This window comes from Gekko japonicus, unplaced genomic scaffold, assembly GCF_001447785.1.
Source record: "Gekko japonicus isolate JY-2015 unplaced genomic scaffold, Gekko_japonicus_V1.1 scaffold1371, whole genome shotgun sequence".
NCBI classification, from domain to species: domain Eukaryota; kingdom Metazoa; phylum Chordata; class Lepidosauria; order Squamata; family Gekkonidae; genus Gekko; species Gekko japonicus.
The window spans coordinates 299,753-320,865 of record NW_015172596.1 but is presented as its reverse complement, the minus strand read 5'-3'; the positions used below and the strand labels follow the sequence as shown (position 1 = coordinate 320,865).

Below are 21,113 nucleotides of genomic sequence, written 5' to 3'. Positions count from 1 at the left end.
GTTGGAGCACTGCTTATTTCCCACCATTCCCTCCACTGCTACTCCATGGAGCAGTAACAGGCAACTGGGGTTGCCGATGGGAGGACAGCCCTATGGGTAGCTGCACTGTTGCATTTGGATTTAGGCTGATGTTCCTTGCTTTTCTACAGATTGGGGGTGCAATTCTGAACATGTAGGCTTGCTATTCCCTCTCTGGGAGCTGGGGATCCCTGCCACCCGCAGGCATCTTCCTAACACCATTCAGCTGGGTCAGCAGGGGGGGAAAATGGTTGGAAACAGTGGGATTGTTGGCAGTGTCCCGACCCACACTACATACTTCCTGTGGGTTGGGTAATTAAGGCCGTGGGCACACGGGCAGGAAAATGTGGGGGGGGAGCGTGGCTGCTTGCCCCGGGGCAAAATAACACATGTTTGCACCAGCAGACAAACCGTGGAGGTCCCGTGGTAGGGGGGAGGTGCCGAGCACACCACAATCCTGCGCCGCGGCAAAGAAGCGGCGCGGAAAATGGGTGTTTTTTTCCTCCAGACACCAAAGTGTGTGCATGCCCCGTTGGGTGCTCGTGCGCATCCCATGGACATTTGAAAAAAAAAACCCTTTATACGAGGGGGCATGGGCAGGCGCCGGAACTACCACCGGAGAGGCGATCAGATGCCCGCCCTTGCCCCGCACTTTCCAGAAACTAGTACCTCGGAGGTACTAGTTTTTTACCACGTGTCTTCGGCGGGAAGCCTCGGGTGAGCCACGGGAGCTCTATGCTTCCCAGATGTGGCGATGAGATCGCGCTTGTAAAATCCACCTATCTTCCATCCCTCTAGCGTGGCTAATGCTCCGTGTGACCGGGGCCTAAGATGCGCTTTGGTGGCTTCCACCCAGGGACAGGCGTGCGTGGTTTCTTGTTGCTGATGTGGCTGCTGATACAGCACAGCAACAACAGAGCTTCCGCACGGTCGGTTTCCCCACAGTTTCTCTGATCCAGTCCATCAGCAATGGGCATCCCCTAATACCACTCTCTAATATTGCACAACAGATGTGTTCAGACTGGGTTCAAGGCTATGGGCATCGTTCTGCACTTTCCAGAAAGATCCAGATGCCATTCCCCACTTGTGATGATTAAAATATATTTTGCAAGCTAACCACAGTGAAGTTTTTTTTCATCGCTGATCGAGCTTCCCAACATTATTTCAATTTTGATTTTTTTGGGGGGTAAAATCTTTGCAAAATGTGGTGAAAATAATTGGTAATTTTTTGGCCAATAATTGCAAAGGGAGAAGAGTGTTGATTTGATTTTGTGTGTGCGTGTGTGTGCATGTGCGCGTGTGTGTACATCATGAGGACCAGGAACTTACTTTTGCAGAAGAAGACAGAGAAAGAGTAAGAGATCATATCTAAGTCTGTGGTCACCATCCGTGCTGACAGGTTGAAGACATGTGGCCCCTCCTATGCTGTGACAGTAAAATATCTAGGAAAAGGAAGAAGATGTACTGAGCAGACCCAGGACACCGAGGGCAATTCTGTATCTGGCATTCACTCCACATTTTTTCAACACTGAGGAAAAGGTGCAGCTCAAAACCACATTCAGATACCCCGGGGGCAACACAGTGCTGACTGTGAAGTCACCCCTGAATGGCCATAAATTTATGCAGAAGGTACCATAAAACGCAATGATCAAAGAAAGTGGAAATGGCATGCAGTGTACAGGGTACCATAAAATCCGATGACCGAAGAAAGTGAAAGCGGCATGCAAGGCAGAGGGGATTTTCTGTTCCGAGGTGGGCTTGGTAAAACAACAAAGGGAAAAGCCAATGCAGAATCACCCCAAGTAATCCAGGCTTCGGGCTGGATGGGAGAAGAAAGTCTCTGCTGTTGCTGGGTAGCGCCTCTTTTCCCGTTATCTAGGGGGACTCTGGGATAATTGTTCTCTCAGGAGCCTGGCTGAGAGATGAATGTTTCTATCAATGGTGGATTGTGGGGTGGGGAGAGGTTTATTGGCTTATTGAATTTGTATCTCACCCAGGGCTTTTTTTGTAGAAAAAGGCCAGCACGAACTCATTAGCATAATAGGCCACACCCAACAGCAGAAACTCATTAGCATATCAGGTCACACCCCCTTAGATATGATCTCTTTCTCTGTCTTCTTCTGCAAAAGTATGTTCCTGGTCCTCATGATGTATACGCACGCGCGCATGCACGCACGCGCACACATAAAATCAAATCATTAGCATATCATGCCTTCCCTTGGCTTGTCCGGGCACTCCGTGTCTGTGGGGAGCCTGGGCAAGCCAGCCCTTGGAAGGGAGGGGAGGCATGATCCTTCCAGTGCCCCCCCTGGCCTGCCCACGTCGGAGTTGCCGGGGGGGTCACTCTACAGGCCTTCCCTCTGTAGCCACGCATACACAGAGGTTTTGGCTGTAGGTGTGGGCATGGCCAGTTTGGAAGCCAGCCAGAACTCCGTTCCTGTGCGTTCCTGCCCCAAAATAGCCCTGATCTCACTCATTCTCCAAAGAGCTTTGAGCTCTTTGCATAGTTCAATCCTCCTCCATTTTAGCTTCGCAACAACCCTGTGAGTATGGTTAGGCTGAGAGAGAGAGAGAGGAGGAGGAGGAAGAGGAAGAGGAAGAGGAGATTGAGTTTATATCCCACCCTTCACTACCCAAAGGAGTCTCAGACCCAAAGGAGTCTCAGAGTGGCTTACAATCTCCTTTCCCTTCCCCTCCCCACAACAGACACCCTATGAGGTAGGTGTTATGTTCCAACATAGACTGCACACACGGTTGCTCTGCACACACGGTCAGCAAAATAGCCAGAGCTTCGATCCCAGGAACAATGGGTACAGAGGATCCTAGTAGTAGCCTATCGGCTGACCAGGATCCTAGGCCAGTGGTGGCGAATCTATGGCACGGGTGCCAGAGGCGGCACTCAGAGCCCTCTCTGCGGGCACGCCTGCCATCGCCCCAGCCAGGCCCAGACCGTCATTAAAGTGTGGAATTATCTGCCAAATAATTTTAAGGAAATGAAAGCATTTGGGATTGCTTTCCTTACTTTGTTTGGATCTTCTTATGTTAAATTATGAGTTGTTTTTCCTAAACTAAAACCTCAGTATTCAGGTTAAATTGCCGTGTTGGCACTTTGCGATAAATAAGTGGGTTTTGGGTTGCAGTTTGGGCACTCGGTCTCTAAAAGGTTCACCATCACTGTCCTAGGGGAACCCTATCAGATGTAGAATGATGTAAACAAGCCAATCACGGGTGTAGGGGTGTGTTTGGGTGGAGTCGTTTGTTGTGCATTTAAGCAGCCCGCGGGCTTGCCCTGTATCTCTCTTTCTGAAATCACTTAGTAAAGGTATGAGCTGAAATCACTCAACGATGCGACAGTCTCAGTACTTTATAGTAGGGAGGGCTGAGAGAGCTCTGAGAGAACTGCTGATGAGAGAACAGCTCTGAAAGGACTTGCGACTGACCCAAGGTCACGGTCATTGAGGAAGTGTTAAACTTCTTTCTAATCCAACACATCAAGCCCTGCACCACCCTGGCTCTCAGCTCCCCCTTTTATAACTTAAGAGTCCCCTGGCACATTCTATGTGAACAGAGCAGAGATGAGAGGAATAGCAGTGGCTACCCCACCCCCACCCCCACCATGGCTCTTTTGGCCCTGTGGTAAGAGTTCAGAAAGCTCCGTCAGTCTAGTTTGATCCAAGGTTGTATAAATGTGCCCTCATGTGAGGAAAGAGAAGAACAGCCGCAGATTTCACACAGTGTTTTCAAAACCTCATAACCACGCTCTCACTAGACGGGGCCCCATTTCCACTCTTGTAGTCTAGCCCTACAGGAAGTTCTTTAAAATATAAGATTGTCATGTGATTCCTGACTGTTAAGCCACTCGCTTAACAAAGAAGTCGGAGAGTGATTCAGCAAGAGCACAGCTTTATTCTTCAACTCGAACAGAACTCCAACACGGATCAACATCTGATGGCCAGAACAGCCTTTACATTGCAGCTGTCCTGCTTTTAAACATTCCCGGCTAATGTAGCCACACCCACTGTACAAATACCAACCAATAGGGCTGCCAAATCCCCCCGGGGGGCGGATTTCCCCCCGCTTTGGAGGCCCGATTTCCACCCCCGCGGAATTGGGCCCCGGGGAAAACCCCACCCCCGCGTGCACGTCACAGGGAAGTGACGTCATGACGCCGGGCACGCTGGGGGCGGGGCACAGCCATTTGAGGGGAAAACTCTATGTTTTCCCCTCAAATGGCAGTGCCCCGCCCCCAGCGTGCCCGGCGTCATGACGTCACTTCCCTGTGACGTGCATGCGGGGCGCGCGCACTTTGCGCGCGCGCACACACACTGGGAGCAAAGCCAAAGTCCCCCGCCGGCAGGTAAGTCCGGACTTGGCAACCCTACCAACCAATAAGGTTGTTCGCATAAGGACCAATCACGGATGTTCCCGCTCAGGGAGCTTGCTTGAAGGTGATTGGTTAGGTGCTTCCTGGGCTAGTAACACGATTGGATGTATTTGGATCCTAGCCCAGGATGAAGCTTAACATTACAAGTCAATGAGATGTTTCACATACATCACGCATTCCATGGCAGCTTTGGAATACACTACACTGAAGTTGTGGTCAAGAAGACGAGTTCTGCATTATCAGCTGGGTTGGGTCCTGCCACTCATTTCCACCCATTTCCCCCTCCTGTGGCAAAACTCCGACTCCACTCTCATGCTGCTCCTTGGGGTCCAATGTCCCTCTAGAGCAGCATTTTTTTGGGGGGGAGGGGCATTTTGGGCTACAGCAGGATGAAGGGGAGGCAGGGAATTTGGACTTTGTTGATAGAAGTCTTCCTGCCTGCTGAGATGTTTGGCTTCTTCCAAGACTCTGTATTGCCCCCCTTGGCAGACAATGGTCCTTTCTGCACTTGAATCTCATCCCTGGTTTTATCAGAGCTCAACACGCAACACAATACCTTGCATTTATCCCTGGTTATAACAGCATCCGTTTATCCCGGGACAAGTGTGGAGCCGAAACCAGGGTGACTTGAATGTAATGTGGAAACAAAAAATACTCCAAGATAATTACAGGAGTAAACTTGAGTGTAGTGTAGAATGTAAGTTCGGGGGCAGGGTTGAACCAGGATTTAAGGGCCAATCACAGCCTCACAGATTTCCAGAGGTCCTGGTAGGGGCAAATGGACTGTGAAAGGTGTCTGTCACCTACTTTAAAAACCAATAGGAATGACTGCTGATTCTCTTGCAAATCAAGCCTCTCAGCCTGTGATGAATGCCCTCATGTACAGCACCCCTCATTTTTCCAAGATCCTCGATTCTTCCACGGCACACCCAACTGCAGGGCCTTCTTGGCAGAACCACAGGGAGTCTCTGCCCAGCACTTAAAAAGTACGCAGACAGAGTGATTTCAGCAAAGTGTACTTTATTCGATCAGGAACAAGACAGCTTTTGCCGGCTCGCAGGCCGGCTTATATTCCCCGTGAAACCGCCACCCGTAACACCCGACCACTTCCCAATAGGTTATTTACAGGGGCCGAGAGTTCCATAGGCTCTCGGCCGGGACCTAGCCCCCTGATTGGTGCGGGCTAGGATCCGCATAGTCTATCTATATATCTAATAGCCAAGTTGCCTCCTCCGTGTGGATATCTAAATCCGTACATTGGGGGCACTTGGAGGACAGAGAGATTATCCAGCACACTTGGAACAGTTCCCAGGTGTGCAGAAAAATCTAAAAACTTGGAAAACGCATATGGGGGATACTTAAATCCCCCAAAAGTGAAAGAGCATTCCCTGCAGAGAATGTCCTGGCAACTGTCTCGCCCTCGCCACCACTGGGGGGGGGAGGCAGAAGGCTTGGCGGGCCACCACTGGGGGGGAGGCTTGGCGGGCCGCCGTCGCTGCTGGGGGAGGGGGGCACCTGGTGGGGGACGGAGAAGGTTTGGCGCTCCCGGCAGCTTGAAGCCACGTGGGCCTTGACGTTGGTGCCGGGGATGGGGGAGAGGGCTCACCTGCAGCTGCTTCCTCCTCCTCCATGTGGAGCTCCCCCCTAGCGAGTATCACGGGTCCCCCTTCTTGTTGTCTCTAAGAGCGAAGCTCGACGTTTGTGCTTGACCGCGTGGAGCCCTAGCCGGCCACGCGGTCTGACTGGATATATTACAGCACTGCTACTCCCCAGTATCCTCTGGTCTGATGGCCAACAGCAGGAGACTGTGGTCCCTGCCCACATTGCGCCTGTTGAGGATCTTATTCCCCTTCATCAAGCTCAGGATGGGGTCGAGTCTGCTCTCTGCCTTGCAGAGATGACTTATACGTCCCCCTTCTTAGTCCAGCACTGAATCCAGATCCTCTTTTGTTTCCTGGGAGCACAAAGCAGCAAAAGGAAAGGATCCAAGTTCTAAAAGATTGTCTTGGGGTGCCTGTTGCTAATAAGGTTATCGGTGTGGGGAAATTCCTGTAGAGTTGAGGATGATGCCTGGAGAAGCCAAAAGTGGGGGAAGAGAAGGAACCTCAGTGGAGTATAACTTCATAAAGCAGCCATTTCCCCCAGGGGAACTGATCTTGGTAGTCTGGAGATCAGTTGTAATTCTGGGAGATCTCCAGGCCCCGCCTGGATGTTGACCACCCTGCATTCAAAGACACACAAGGTTCTTCCGCTCTTATTTTCGTGGCTCTTCTGCTCCTGTTGCTTCAGTTTTGTTTCTTTTCCACACGTGTTGTGCTCCCTCTAGTGGTCATTTCTATATTATATCACTGTGAGGAATTTCATATTACCCTTTTTAAGTCGGTTTGAAGCCGTTTTTGATCCGTCGTGGAGTAAACCGGTATAGGGCTGCCATTTCACACATGGCTTTTCCCTTCTGGTAAAGAGCTGGATCTGAAGCGGTTTGCCATTTCAGACTGCCCTGCTTTTTCCCCGCCGTTTTTCGCCCGCGCGGGCGATCTCCGGCTTTTTATTTAACGTTCGCTTTAGAGCGCTATAACACAACATTCCAGCCGGAGATCGCCCATGCGGGGGGAAAACAGTGAGAAAAAAGCACATCGGAACCGGGAGAGGAAACTGAAGACTACTTGGAAGCGGTTGACAGGTAAAACGCTTCAGCCCCGTTTTCTAAACGATTATGAAAAAGAGAATAGGTATTTGACTGTTTATATGACGACAGCTGCAAGAATCTTATATGCCAAATATTGGAAAACTATGGTGATACCAACGAAACAGGAGTTTGTGAATAAACTTTTTGAAACAGCAGAAAATGATAAACTGACTCTAGAAATGAGATTAAGTAAAGAGTGGACATTTCAAAAAACATGGAAAAAGTTTTATGATTGGTATAATGCAAATGTAATAGAAGATTAGGCAGTGATAGCGCAATGGACTTGAGAACACAGAAGATAGAAGAATGGAAAGTGTTTGATATAGCGTTTTTATTAATTAAGTAATTGCATATAAGCATATAATGTAACTGCGCTCTTGGTATATACGTTATGTGTAGTAGAGTGTCTGTTTGTAGTGTGTAGATTTGTTTGTTGTAGATTATAAAAAATAATAATAAAAGTGTACCTATGGGTACTTAAAAAAAAAGAAAGAAAAGAAGTGTTTGTGTGTGAAATTACAAATATATTCCAGTAGGGAACCAGTTCTAAAACGGTTCTGTCTGAAATGACAGACCAGAAACCATTTGGGAACCGTTCCTCTTCCGGACTATATCGTCTGTCTGAAATTCCTCTGTATCTCCGGCATATTTCCCTGCAGTTTTAAAGGGAAATATGCTGGTGATACAGCGATGCAAAATATACAGAAACTTCCTGAAATGGGTCTGTCATTTCAGTTCCCCCATTCACTTACTGAATTGCCTCTCAGAACTGTTGAGTGAGCCTGTCGGGAGGGGCCATCTAGGGTTGCCAACTCGGAGATCATATCCCCTGGAGGAAATGGCAGCTTCGGAGGTTGAACTCTGTTTCAGCCTTTGGGACTGCAGTCGTCATTTGGAACCCAGATGCAAACTGGCAGAAAGGAGATAATACAATCACAAACAATGTGCCACCTGATGTCTGGGTTTTGTCACAACCTAGGTCCCATGTAGCTAGGGTTGCCAGGCCAACATGGACAACCTGCAGGGGATTCAGGGGTGGTGATATGCAAATAGGCAGTGTTCTGATGCTGCAACGTCACTTCTGGCAGAAACCCAAAAGTGAAGTCATTTCTCCTAAAATTTGGCTTAGCCACAGACTTTTTTTTAAAAAAAGTAATTTTTTATTAAGTTTTAAGATACACAAGGATAGGGGAAGGGGGAAGGGGCAGGGGAGAGAACAAAAGAAATGATATTCTGCATGTAACTTTCCTCTACTTGTCATTTCATGTGATACACCGATAAGCTGTGAGGTTTAAAAGTTCATAAGTGCATTCGTACTACTGTAATATTAAAAAGTTCATGTCTTTATATTTCTCTCTTGTCCAATTATAAAATGGAGTCCATAGTCCAACGAAGTCTTCTTCCATTCGCCCTTTTAGCATTGAGGTCAATTTGGGCATTTCTGCACTTTCTGTAGTCTTCGCTATTAGAAGCCACAGACTTTTAGAGGTGCTAAACATGAAGATACCACTTCCAGCTTTGCAGAAGAAGTGATGTCATGGTGTGGGAATGCTCCCTATTTCCTCCATTGCTCTGTGGAGGAGCGGCAGGAAACCAGGGGTGCCCCCCCAACGGCATACATATAGCTACATTGTCCCATTGGGATTTATCCCCAGTGGTGGTCCTTCTAGGCCAGCATTCTGTTTCACACATCGACCAGTTCGCTGCCCTCGAGAGCCATAGAGGCCAAGGCCCTCTTCTGGTGTTACCTCCTAGCACTGGAGGTTTCCTGCCTCTCAAAATGGAGGATCCCTTTAGACGCAAATAGCAAGTACCCGTTGATGGACCTGTTGCTCAACACTGTTGTAAAGAACATCACACCGTGGTAAGAAATATTAAAATATAGAAGAAGGTTTGGGTTTAAAATGAACCAAAATAGTATACATATTTCTCTCTGTCCTTGCTAGGCCTGTTTGAATCAAAGCCCGTGGTTCTTTTGCAAGCTCCTCTTTTCCCAGAAGGATCTATTTCTTGGTCACACATGCAAGGATGTAAAAACATTCCAAGGGGGTAAAAACATTCCATTTCCCAGGACAATCACTGATGTGGGACTTGCCAATACTCCAATTTCCTAGGCAATAAGGTAGATGACCATTTGGAAAATTGGCAGACTCCAATTTATAGCTTTCATCTCTCTGATAACATCAAAACACAGTTTATTTCCCATGATTGGGGAACACCTGAAGTAAACCATGGCACTGTATTTATGGAATGTAAACTCTTGTTATGTGAGACCAAGGGAGGAAAACCAATTTCCTCAAAGACAATTTCAAGTTCTAAGTGTCAAAGGTTAACTGCAATCCAATTATTAAGGGATCCCTTTGATCTCTGGTATAAATATGGGTGGTTCAAAACAGACTTCAGCTGACTCCAAAGGAGACAGCCAGAGAGAGGCCTCTCACCGCGCATGCATGGGGTGGGGAAAACTTTGCTTTGCATGTTTATTTTTCTGTGTATTCTATAAAATGTTTAGGAATTAGGACTCTGAATGTTTTGCTATAATAAAGATAAGTTTTATTTTAAGAAGAGACTAGTGAATTCCAAGCTTGCACTTCTGCCTTTGGTAAGGGGCAACACACAGGAGACACACGAACTGAGGGGGGGGGAAGTGTGGGTGACAGGGTTAAACACACACCCACACATCCAAAAAATCTCACAACACACACCTCTTAAAATAATTGGGTATACGTTGTTGTTTTTCAAGTACACATTTTGGACAGAGAAAATGTGAAAATCTGGACAAAGGAAGGACAGTGTTGGTTATCAAAAATAATAATAATTTCTTCATACAAAAGTGGGCAACTTGAAGGGGAGAAATTCATTTTTTTCTTTCCTTTAAAAGTCCAGGTGCTGCCTTTTTCGTTTCTTCCAGGATGGGTTCCCTGGATCTGAACTCAGCACTGCCAGTTTAGCACCCGATGCTATCTCAATGCGAGCCCAGCTGTCATGAGTGAAAAGAAATGTTGTCAGGATAAAAGTGAAATAGAAGGGAGCGTCACCAGAAGCATCCGGACCACTGACGGATCTCACTGCTCATTAGGGTTGCCAGCCTCCAGGTGGGTCCTGGAGATCTCCGGCTTTTACAACTGATCTCCAGCTGACAGAGATCAGCTCCCCTAGAGAAAATGGCTGCTCTGGAGGGTGGACTCTATGTCACTGTATCATGCTGAGGCCCCTCCCCTCCCCAAACCCCACCCTCTCCCGGATCCACCCCCAAAATCTCCAGGTATTTTCCAACCCAGACCTGGTAATGCTACTGCTCATCCAGTCCTCAAAGTCCTTCCGTGCTGATAGTTCAAGACCTATATCAGGGGTCTGCCACAATGTTCCCTCTAAGCTGTGGAGTCTTGTGAGCAAAAACTCTACTTTGTGAGCTACTGGTATTAAAGTTGTGAGACAGCTATTTGGCTGCTGCATAAATCAGTTTGCTCTGGAGTCATCCTTCCTGAGCTAGGACAGAAATGTGTGAGCTGGAGGCTCAAAAAATGTGAGCTAACTCACACTAATTCAGCTTAGAGGGAACACTGGTCTGCCACCTTTTGTAATGAAAGAGTCAAACTGGGTCAAAATTCAGATAAAAAGAGCTGTTTATAAGGAAGCCCAGTGGCATGACTGAAAAGTTACAACTTAACGTCACCGACAATTGAAATGTTCCTTAAATATCCATACAGTTTTTCCAGCTCAAACACAGGCTGTTGCGAGTCCTTTATTAGGAAGTGGCACCCACAAGGCCTCCCTATAAGTCATTAACAAAAAGCACAGGCGCACCCTGGGCTAATTGTTTCAGTTTGCTGGTATAAATCTGCCCATGGTTCATACTTGGATTCCTGGTAACTTTTTTTTTAAAATAAGTTTTATTTTATAGTTTTACATACATTTGTTCCTTTTACAGTTTTTACATATATTTTCAGAGTCCACTCTTTTTCCCCAACCATTTGTACAATCCTACCCATCTGTCTAAAAAGTCTTCATCGTTTTTCCCTTGTAAATACATATTCAATTTGTCTACTTCCGCTACTTCCATCAATTTACTTATTACTTCATCAGATCTGGGTACACAATCTAGATTCCAGTGTTTGGCCCAGAGTATTCTTGCTGCTATTACATACGCAATTACATATTTTTCATTAAAAGATAACATAAGTTAAGTAGAAATACATCAGGTACCATGTCCAGTTTTACTTTCAAAATTTCCTCTATTAGTTTCTGTATGGTTTTCCAATACATCTGAATTTTTGTACAACGCCACCACATACGGTAAAAAGTTCCCACGTTTAATTTACATTTCCAACAAACATTTGAGCAGTTTGGATAACATTTGGCTAGCCTTTCTGGTGACCAGTACCATCTGTGGTACATCTTAAATACATTCTCTCTATAGTTTGTTGCTCTCATGTACTTTACAGATTTCCAAATCTTTAGCCAAGATTCTTTTGATATTTCATGGCCTAGGTCTTTCTTCCATACCACTAAATTGTGATTTGGTGTTTCTTCTAACAAATAATCCTCTAGCAATAGTTTATACATTTTCTGGATCATTTTATCATTTGATGAGAGCCAGATTTTGTCTAGCTCATTTTTTTCTACATAGAAACCCACTTTCAAGTCTTTTTGAAATCTTGATTTTAACTGGATCTTTTCCCACCCCGATAATTTCAAGTTACATTGTGATGTTAGTTTCTCATCTGTTTTCAAGTGGTTTGTCTCGTCTAATAATTTTTCGTATGTTTCTTTATTATACTTGGTAAGAAAGGCTGGTCTTATAAAGGCTTCCAGGGGAGATACCCATTTTGGTGTTTTGGCGTAGAATTTAGTTTTTATTTTACTCCATATATTTAAGAGAGCCGCCCTTAAGATGTGGTTCTTAAAGTGTGGGTGGGTTTTATCCTTCCCGTATCAAATATACGCGTGCCAGCCCATTACTAGGTCTGATCCTTCTAAGGTTAAGCCCCTCACGTCCTCCAGCTTGATCCATTCCTTTATCCAGTCAAGGCAAGCCGCTTGGTAGTATATTTTCCAATTTGGCAAGGCAAATTGCTTTGCGATTCCTGGTAACTGTTGACCTCTGTTCCTCTTTCTGAAAAGCATCTCTAAAAGTCCAATCAGTTTAATCCACTGTTGCCCCGCCTCAAATTAAGCCAGGTTATTTTTGTGGCAGAGAATCCTGACCAGACTCACCCGTTTTAGCACGCTTCAATGCCATTTTACCCCTCCTTGCATGACCAGACAGCAGGGCCGGCCAGTCATAGAGAATTTTTAGGCAGCGGAGCGCTCCACTGGCCTTCCGCCCCTCCCTACTCTCACCTAAACAGGGTAGGCTGAGGCGATGCTGCTGTGACCCCATGCGGTGGAGATCGGCTTCCAGGTGTGCTCCTTCAGGGACTCCGCGCTGCTCCAGCCTCCAGCGGGCTCCCTGATGGGCTCCGCCCTCCTTCCCATGCAGCTCTGCCCCACCCCACACTCTGGTGCCGGCCTTGGGCAGCGGAGCCTCCCTGCTGCCACCCTCGCTCGCTCGCTCATTGGCTGCCACACGCCCACCCTCCAAGGCCATGCTGGGCAAGGACTACATGCTGGCCATCATCCTGGTCAACTGCAATGGCCGCCCCGGCATGGGAAACGGGGGCTCGGAGGGGGGCACCCTTCCTGGGAGGAAAGCAAGCAAGCAGCCGGGCTGAGGCCATCCCTGGTAGTGCCCATTCCCTTCTTCCCTCTTTTTCTTCTTCCTTGGGGCTGTCGTGCTGGGGCGGGGGCACACGGGGGGGTTTTTCCAGAACATTGGTGGGCACACCGGGGGTGTGTGTGCCAGAAGGTAGCCTTGCCTAGTGTACAAAAAACCCTAGAGCCGGCCCTGCCAGACAGCAGAAAGCAGGGAGTCAGCCCGTCGGCCATTTTTTTAGAAGTTTGGCCTTAGGAGCATGCCCAGAAGCACTCAGCATGCTGGGATATGGAGTTCATGGGGCTGTCGGCCATTTTCTTTTAAAATTAAGTCCACAGAGCAATCGCCCAAGTGGTGAAGAGACTGCTGGGAAATGGAGTCCACTCCCATCCTCCCTCTAGTCATTTCCGTTTACCCCTTCGCCAAATGATATTAAAAAGCTACAGAACAGGGATGTCTTTCTTTGAGAGTTTTTCAAAAGAAAACAAGGTTTTGAGCAACCCCCCGGGGGGGAGCGTATATACAGTCATGTGATCCTCACTAACTGGGGGGGGGGAATGGCGGCCTGAAAGCAAGAGCTCGGTGAGACCTGCCTAACTGCTTGGCTGCGCAACAGAGTGACTAGATGACAGGTAATCCATTTTTGAAGCGGCTCAGAGCAACAGGACCAGACTTTATCAGGTATCAAAAAAACCAAACAAACGGGGGAAGCAGAGGGGGGAATGGAACTCAGACGACTCAGGCAGGACAGACAGATGTTGCTTTCTGGTCATGCACTTTAAATCCATAAGGGAACAGCAAGGGGAATGGATCAAATTGCCCAATGGAATGCAGCCTAAGAAGCTCTTTAGTCCCAGATAAATCATTGCCTGCCTTTTCCTTCTCATACCGGTTCTTTTTCTGGCATCCTACCTACCCTCGCAATATGCTTAACTTAGTAATGCCGGCCACATGGCCATGGAAATGTCTTCAGATAGCACTGGCTCTTTGGCTTGGAAACAGAGATGAGCACCGCCCCCTAGAGTCAGATTCGACTGGCTTTTGAGCAAGGGAAACCTTTACCTTTACTATTCCTTTTTAGAGTGTTGTCTTTGGTTCCTTACTGAGCCACATTGGAGTCTCGAGCCAGAAGTTGCATGGCGTTGACGCTATCACTCCCAGACAGGCGCCGAATCATTCCAGAAAGATCACATGGTGATCAGTTCTAATCGTTCAGGTACATACTCACCAGTTAGAAGAAACAGAGGGAACGAGGCCCAGCCAATACCAAAGGACCATCCAAACCATGTCCCGAAGATTGAGTCTTGGTGATAGTACGCTCCTGTGAATGTGGACATGGCAATCACGGAGCAAAAACCTAGGAACGCAAAAGAAAAAAAGGCGTTATCCTTTAGGAACCCCCGATCCCTGCAGAACTCTTGTACCTGCCTCACTATACAGAGAAGCTGGTCGTCCTGTTTGGGATGTCAGAGATTTTTAGCAAAAATAGATTAGGGTTGCCGCTCCCTCCTTTCAACTGGCAGAGGATGGGGAAGCGCTACTGGGAGTAGCAGGTAGGTCCAGCCAACATACAGCAACATGACTACGTCACTGACCATGTGACCCGTAGAGTTTTGCCCAAATACCAGAGTGTTGCCTCATTGGAAAATTGGTAAAAATAGTTAAACAGTCAGAGTTTGCAGTGGATCTTTGTTCACTGGAGAGGAGGCATTTTCTTTCTATGTAAAAAACTTTATTTCTTAAGGGAAGGGTACATGGGAAAATCTACAAAACAATAAACACGTAAGACTACACGCTTGCAACAACAGACACACAGATAGTAACGGAGATTCTTCCTTCTTGACCCCTAGAAGGAAATCACCTGAATTCATTAACCAATGATTGTTAGTAAATAGGCTTCAGTTTCCTGGGCTTTCATTCCATTGGCTTTCTGCCAGGTTCCCTTCCAGGTCAGTCTAAACAACAGCACACAAGGTAAGCATATTAACCCTATAATGACTGACTTTAGTCCTTGCAACACACATATTTCCAACAGCCCCAGCATCCTGGAAATGATGATGTAACTTCCAGGTCATGTGGGCAGTGAAGTCAACACATTTCTGGATGTTGGATGGATCTTCCTCTTTTTCAGGATGAGTTTCCCCCTGCCGGCCAACTGATCAATGGCAGGGAGCTGGAGCCTTGCAGCAGGGGACTCCCCACCTCCACTGGAGGGTGGTCTGACAACCCTAGAATGGATGGACCTCAGTAACGGTGGAGAAGACAAGCCTTGCAAAATATCTCTGGGCTAGCCAACCAAACCCAAATCCAGAGCTTGAGTGGGTGTCCCTGAGCAGAAGATCCCTGAGGTCCAGGGTTGCCAAGCTTCCAAAGGGTATATTACAACAAACAGGACCACGGTGTAAAGTAGCCAGTAAAACAGTAAATCACCATGTACAAATAAACAATATAAATTGATCTTTACCTGCAATGTTTTAGAATTCAATTATAAACAAAATTACAACCATAACACTATAATATGCAATATAAAGCTTAACAGTACATACAGAATACTACAGTACTAGTTTCAGACAAACGACGGAGTTCTAGTACACTATCCGTTTGCGAGTCCTTCTTCAGGTTTGTCATTCTGTACTTATATCTTCATTAGAGTGAAGTGCTGCAAGCTCTAATGTGACTGTATATAAGCTTAGCCAATTATTATATACTGTAGACCCAGTCACATTAGAGCTTGCTATAGGAGCTCCCCAGTCACCAGAATAAGCGCAGTAGCATACATCAAAAAATTGTATAAGAATTAGCATTTTGAAATATGGCTTCACTTCCAACACAAGTTGGCCATTTGTGATAGGGAAAGTATATTTGTAATAGGGAAAGTAGGTGTTAGGCTTCTTTCTCTTCTTTTGACTCTATATGAAATGAATCTACTTGAATAAATGTAAGTTTAGCCTTTTTGCAATATACTTCTTGAAAGATTTATTTACTGCATTCAGTATCACGCTTCTATGACTGGGCAAAACTCTGCTATACGAACCAAGTATCCCAATCATGTGATCTTGGGTCAGTCGTACAGTCTCTGCTTAACCTACCTCATGAGTTTGTTGTGAAGATAAAAAGGAGGAGAACACTACATAACCAAACATACCGCCAACTTCTTCACTTCTAATCTGTCCTTCATCTTCCCCGCCTATCATCTCCCTCTTCACTTTATTTTTTTAATTTTATTTTATTCTAATTTACGCTGGTGTAGAGTCAAATCCCTTGAGAAATGCTCGTGAAATCCTATGGCACCTCTGCGCTCCATAAGACTCTACCTCAATGATCATTAATATAGCAACAAACATGTTTACCAGTTTTGCTTTTTATACGGTTCTTTGCTATTCTAAATGGCTGTAACTTCAAATTTAATACTTCTTATTCTACTTCGACTTATTGGTTGTATCTCTCTTTCCAGATGAATGATTATATTTAACTACATATGTCACAAGTAATGTAATTTTATGTTATCAATAACGTTTTAAAACAACAACAACAACAACAACAGCAACAATAATAATGGGTGTAGCAAACCCGTGCAAAGAACGGAACTGAGGGAGTCCCACCACTTCTAGCCAATTCAATGACATACCTGCCACACAGCTGGCCGACATGGCAACAATATATATGGAAATGGAGCCAACGTGGGTGTGGGAAAACAAGGCATAAAGACCAAAGAATGAAACAGCGCCGGCAACCATCCCCATGAACAGGAAGGCTCGGGTGGCATGGATATAAGCTGCAACAAGAGAGAAGGGGCAGAGCGGTAGGGGGGGAGAGGTTAAACATGCATTAATGAAACACAGCAGAAAAGCAAACCTGATGTGAGCATGTGTATGATTACACCCACGTTCTTGTGTGTGTGTTGTGTTTTAGCAATGTACAGGGTAGTACATGTGCAATAGCATGGTGCAATATGAACAGGAATCCAGATGTAAAGACAGTGGCAGCAGTATTGCTTTTTATAGTGTTTTATAGTCAAGGAATAATAGGGATTGGGAAGGACCGTGGCTCAGTGGCAGAGCATCTGCTTGGCACGCAGAAGGTCCTAGGTTCAATCCCCGGCATCTCCAGCTAAAAAGGGACTAGGAAGTAGGTGATGTGAAAGACCTCAGCCTGAGACCCAGGAGAGCCGCTGCCAGTCTGAGTAAACGATATTGACCTTAATAGACCAGAGACCTGACTCAAGATAAGGCAGCTTCATGTGTTCATGTGAATCACTGCAGAAGTCTACTGTCATACCCCTTCCACGCAACACATGCACATTTAATCCCAACAACAGAATTGCCTGATCAACACTTTGGTGTACCATGTCTTTACAAATTACCTTACCTTGCACTTGCATCCCATATGATAAACAAATGTTAGCTTTGCACATTTGCCACAATCCTGTGTGACTCCTGTCTGAACCCACTACCCAGTAGTCTGAAGCCAAGGCAATGATGAGCAGCAAGAGGCTTATGAAGGAGACGAAGCAGGCAGCGATATGCAGGCCTTCCATAGCGGATCAGGAGTGTGGTGACACGGCACAATGTGGATGAACCTGGGGGGGGAAACCATGGAGGTTGTGGCATGTGTATGGCAGCCCATGTAGGCAGGGGTCATTTCGTAGAAAAAGAGCTAGGTGAACTCATTAGCATAAATCATTAGCATATGCCACACCCCCTGACATCAGGGGCCCGGCGGTGGACCTGCAAGGCCAGCGGGAGTGCGAGGAAGCCCCGCCAAGGCCCTTCCTGGCCCCAGGCAGGCAGGGGTGGGGAGAGGCGGGGAGGAAGCAACTTACCCTCCCTCTTCTCCTGCCTCCTCCTGGCTGAATGAGGGCTGGAAGCGGGGCGGCCAGAAGCGGGGGGGGGGTTCATCATGTGCCCCCCCCCCCCGCCCCTCACTTGGGGGAACTGCGTTCCCCCGCGTTCCCCCCCGAAATGACCTCTGCATGTAGGTATACACACAGCAGTGACCATGTAATGGAAGATCTCTACAATGCTCCATGTGTGCAGAGAATTGCAGAAGGCTTAGGAGCCATAGGTGATGTTATCGTCACTGTAGGCTTCTGAGTAGGTATGGCATTTCTGCACTTGCATGGAATTTACATGGGCCTTCCTTGCCCCTTCCAATGCAGAAGAGGGTTGCCAGCACAGGATGGTATAATTCCTGGAGATTTGGAGAAGGCAGAGTTTGGGGAGGGGAAGGAGTTCAGGACTTGCATTTCTCCTAGTCTTTATGGTATAACATAGCTTCAAAGGGTATACCATAGAGTCCACCTTCTGAAATTGCCATTTCCTCCAGGAGAACTGATCTGTGGACTCTGGAGATCAGTTGTAATTTTGGGAGACCTCTGGGCCCCACCTTGAGGTTGGTAACCCTAATGCAGAGGTGTCTATGCCCTTTTCTGCATGTTTTTTTTTTTTTCAGTTCTGGCCCCATACTGCTTCAGTTTATCCCCCAATTTTCACATGCGTTTTTCTGCCTTTCACTTTCGATTCATTTTCCCCCCAACCGTGGTTTTTCTGGCTCATCTAAGATCACCTTTACCTCAGTCTTTTCCTGGAAACCAATTTTGAGTCAGTTGTTTCCTAGTGGGTAACGTTTCTGTCGGTTTTGTTTGTCCCACCCTCCTCCAGCACACATTTCAGGTTCAACCACTCCCCCTCCACACACACAAATAGGAGTGATATCATTTTTTAAAAAGCCATTAAAAATAAGTGCCATACCCTGGTGGAGCCCCAGGCCCTAGAGGACTGCCAGCCGTACTGGCAAAGGATTTAGGAGAAAAGCGAAGGTCTCTGTATAGAAATATTGCTTTCTGTTGCTTTATAAATGCACATGTTTTCTCCTGTGATGACATTCTGTATGACATGCTGTGTCTTTATTTCCTGTTGCAGGCCCAAATCGTCTAGTGTGAGACCAAATGGCCTGAACTAATAGCTATGCCACATACCTACATTCCTTCACACTTTTATGCTAAAAGCTAGACTTTAAGGCTCCACACTAGGGCACATGGCCCATGTCACGTACACCATGGAGAAGCTGGAAGCTGGGTCACCTGACTGCAGGTGGGCCCCCAAACTTCTAGCCTATCCCCAAACACACACACCCTGTCCACTCGTGATTGGCTGATGGCCACAGCTAATTATGACTGGAATTGGGGTATAATTCCGTTGATCTCTATGGGAGTGACCTCTCTTCTCTCCTCCTGCCATTGCTTGCTTTATTGCACCTGGAATGCTGTCCTTTGGGAAACAAAGAGCTGCTTTGTGAACTGGACCACATGCTTGTGCAAGATGGGATTTCTCTTCAAAATCCCTTGGTGCCTACTTGGACTATCTTGGATGTTCCTAAATTTGGGAACTATGAATCTTTAATGTGTAGTTAGGGCAAACAGCCCTAAGCGTTGTTAGTTTTGTGTCCTCTTATAGTCTGTTTGCTATGCTCTGTACTGAATAAAGATCATTCTTATTTGTAATTGTCTGAGGGTGTAATTGAACTCCAAGGCTAAATCTTGTGTCTAACGCTGACCACACAGAGCTACCACTGTGATAGTAATGTGTTAAGTCCCAGATGCCAACTAAGGGGTTGAATCTCTTCCCTTAGGAAAGGCAGGAACTCTTGGAAAGAGATTCTGGTGGCAAATTGTTGTGAAGACCAGAGAGAGTATAAACTATCTCGTGGTTTATTGTTTAATGTGCTGAAATACTGGATTCCCTCGCATTCCTGGACTGGACTGAGTGGGTTAATCCTGTACAGTCTCAGATATAGAATAGGTCTGACGTTTCACCACTGACAGAGCCTTCTTCCTCGCTTCAACAGCTGCTTTACGTTGTCTCTCTGTTATCTCCCAGCCAGTTGCCACCGACATCCTCCCCAACCTTCTTCTGCTTCTCTCCTTTTATCCCCTCCTTACTCTCTGTTATCCCTCCCCTTTCTCTCTTTAGTGATTCTATTGCTCCCATGACCTGCCACTCACCTCGTCTGCTTTCCCCATAGGATCTCTCTCCCTTGTTCCCACCCACCTGAGTTTCCTCATTATTCCCTTCCCTAACTGCTCTATCTAGGGGCGGGGCTACTTCCGGGGCAGCCGCCTGAGTGAATGACAGCATCTGTGATGCCTCCGGCCATCTTTCCTCCAGTAAGGTCGGGCCTTTCCATGCACTGCATAGCTGTGCTCAAGCATGTCTCTCCTGCATCCCTCGCCGGCCACTCGGGCTGGGCTCCTGCTTCATCTTTCCCCTTTCCCTCCCTGACACTTGACTTCGGGGTGTCGCTTTTCTCGGGGGAAGTGGGGGAAGTGGGGGTGGCAGCACGGCGGCTTCCAAGGGCTCGCCTTTGGTTCCTATAGTGGCAAGATGGCCCTCTGTTTTTCCTGTAGTGCTGTGAGTAAGGCAGGTGGTGCGCCAGTCCTGCCTCAGCGGCCTTGGAGTCTGCGGAGGAACCCACGGCGGGACAATAAGGAGTAGTATTGCCAATATCCAGGTGGAGCCTGAATTGCCCGGCAACAGAGATCAGTTCCTCTGGAGAAAATGGCTGCTTTGAAGGGTGGGCTTTATGGCATTACACCACACTGAGGTCCCGCCCCTCCCCAAACCCCTCCCTCCCCAGGTTCCACCCCCCAAATTTCCAGGGATTTCCCAACCCAGAGCTGGCAAGCCTAATACGGAGGGATGCTCTGACACCATCAATAATGGCACCGATAATGACACCACACTCCCTTGAAAACCCTAATCATTTAAGCCAACTGCAGAAGAATATAAACTGACACCACAAATGTAAAAATGTAGGGGGGGGGGGCAGACATTTCAAAGAACCCTGCTTAAAACAATCCCAATGCTTGTGGGTCGGCTCCCAAAAAAATCAGGATCCTAATTTTGGTTTACTGTTCATGCAGAATCAGAGCAGTGGTTCGTTAGAGAACAGTTTTGTATCTCTTTTCATGTTTGTGAATTTATGCTATTAATTCAACTATGTTTTGTTTAACAGGGCTTGGTTTGGCCGCGGCTACATAGCTCAGCTATACGGCTCTTATACTACAAGTGGTGGTGGGGGGAAGTGATGTCAAGTCACAGTCGACTTATGGCGACCCCGTGGGGGTTTCAAGGCAAGAGATGTTTCAGAGGTGGTTTGCCATTGCCTGCCTCCACGTCACAACCCTGGTATTCCTTGGAGGTCTCCCATCCAAATACTATCCGGGGCTGACCCTGCTTAGCTTTTGAGATCTGACGAGATCGGGCTAGCCCGGGCTATCCGGGTCAGGGTATACTACAGGTAGAAGGTATAATATAGACACGGAGTGA

At 47.0% G+C, this 21,113-nt stretch overlaps 1 protein-coding gene across 1 annotated transcript; it reads right to left on the bottom strand.

Moving 5' to 3' along the window:
- Positions 1 to 9,733: 9,733 nt before the first annotated feature.
- On the bottom strand, positions 9,734 to 17,323 carry NKG7 (natural killer cell granule protein 7). The gene is made up of 4 exons (XM_015421552.1): positions 17,155 to 17,323; positions 16,415 to 16,561; positions 14,015 to 14,143; positions 9,734 to 10,071 (listed from the first exon to the last, which is right to left on the bottom strand). The coding sequence occupies exons 1-4, from the start codon at positions 17,321 to 17,323 to the stop codon at positions 10,052 to 10,054; spliced, it is 465 nt and encodes a 154-aa protein (XP_015277038.1). The 3' UTR covers positions 9,734 to 10,051.
- Between the last annotated feature and the right edge of the window lie 3,790 nt (positions 17,324 to 21,113).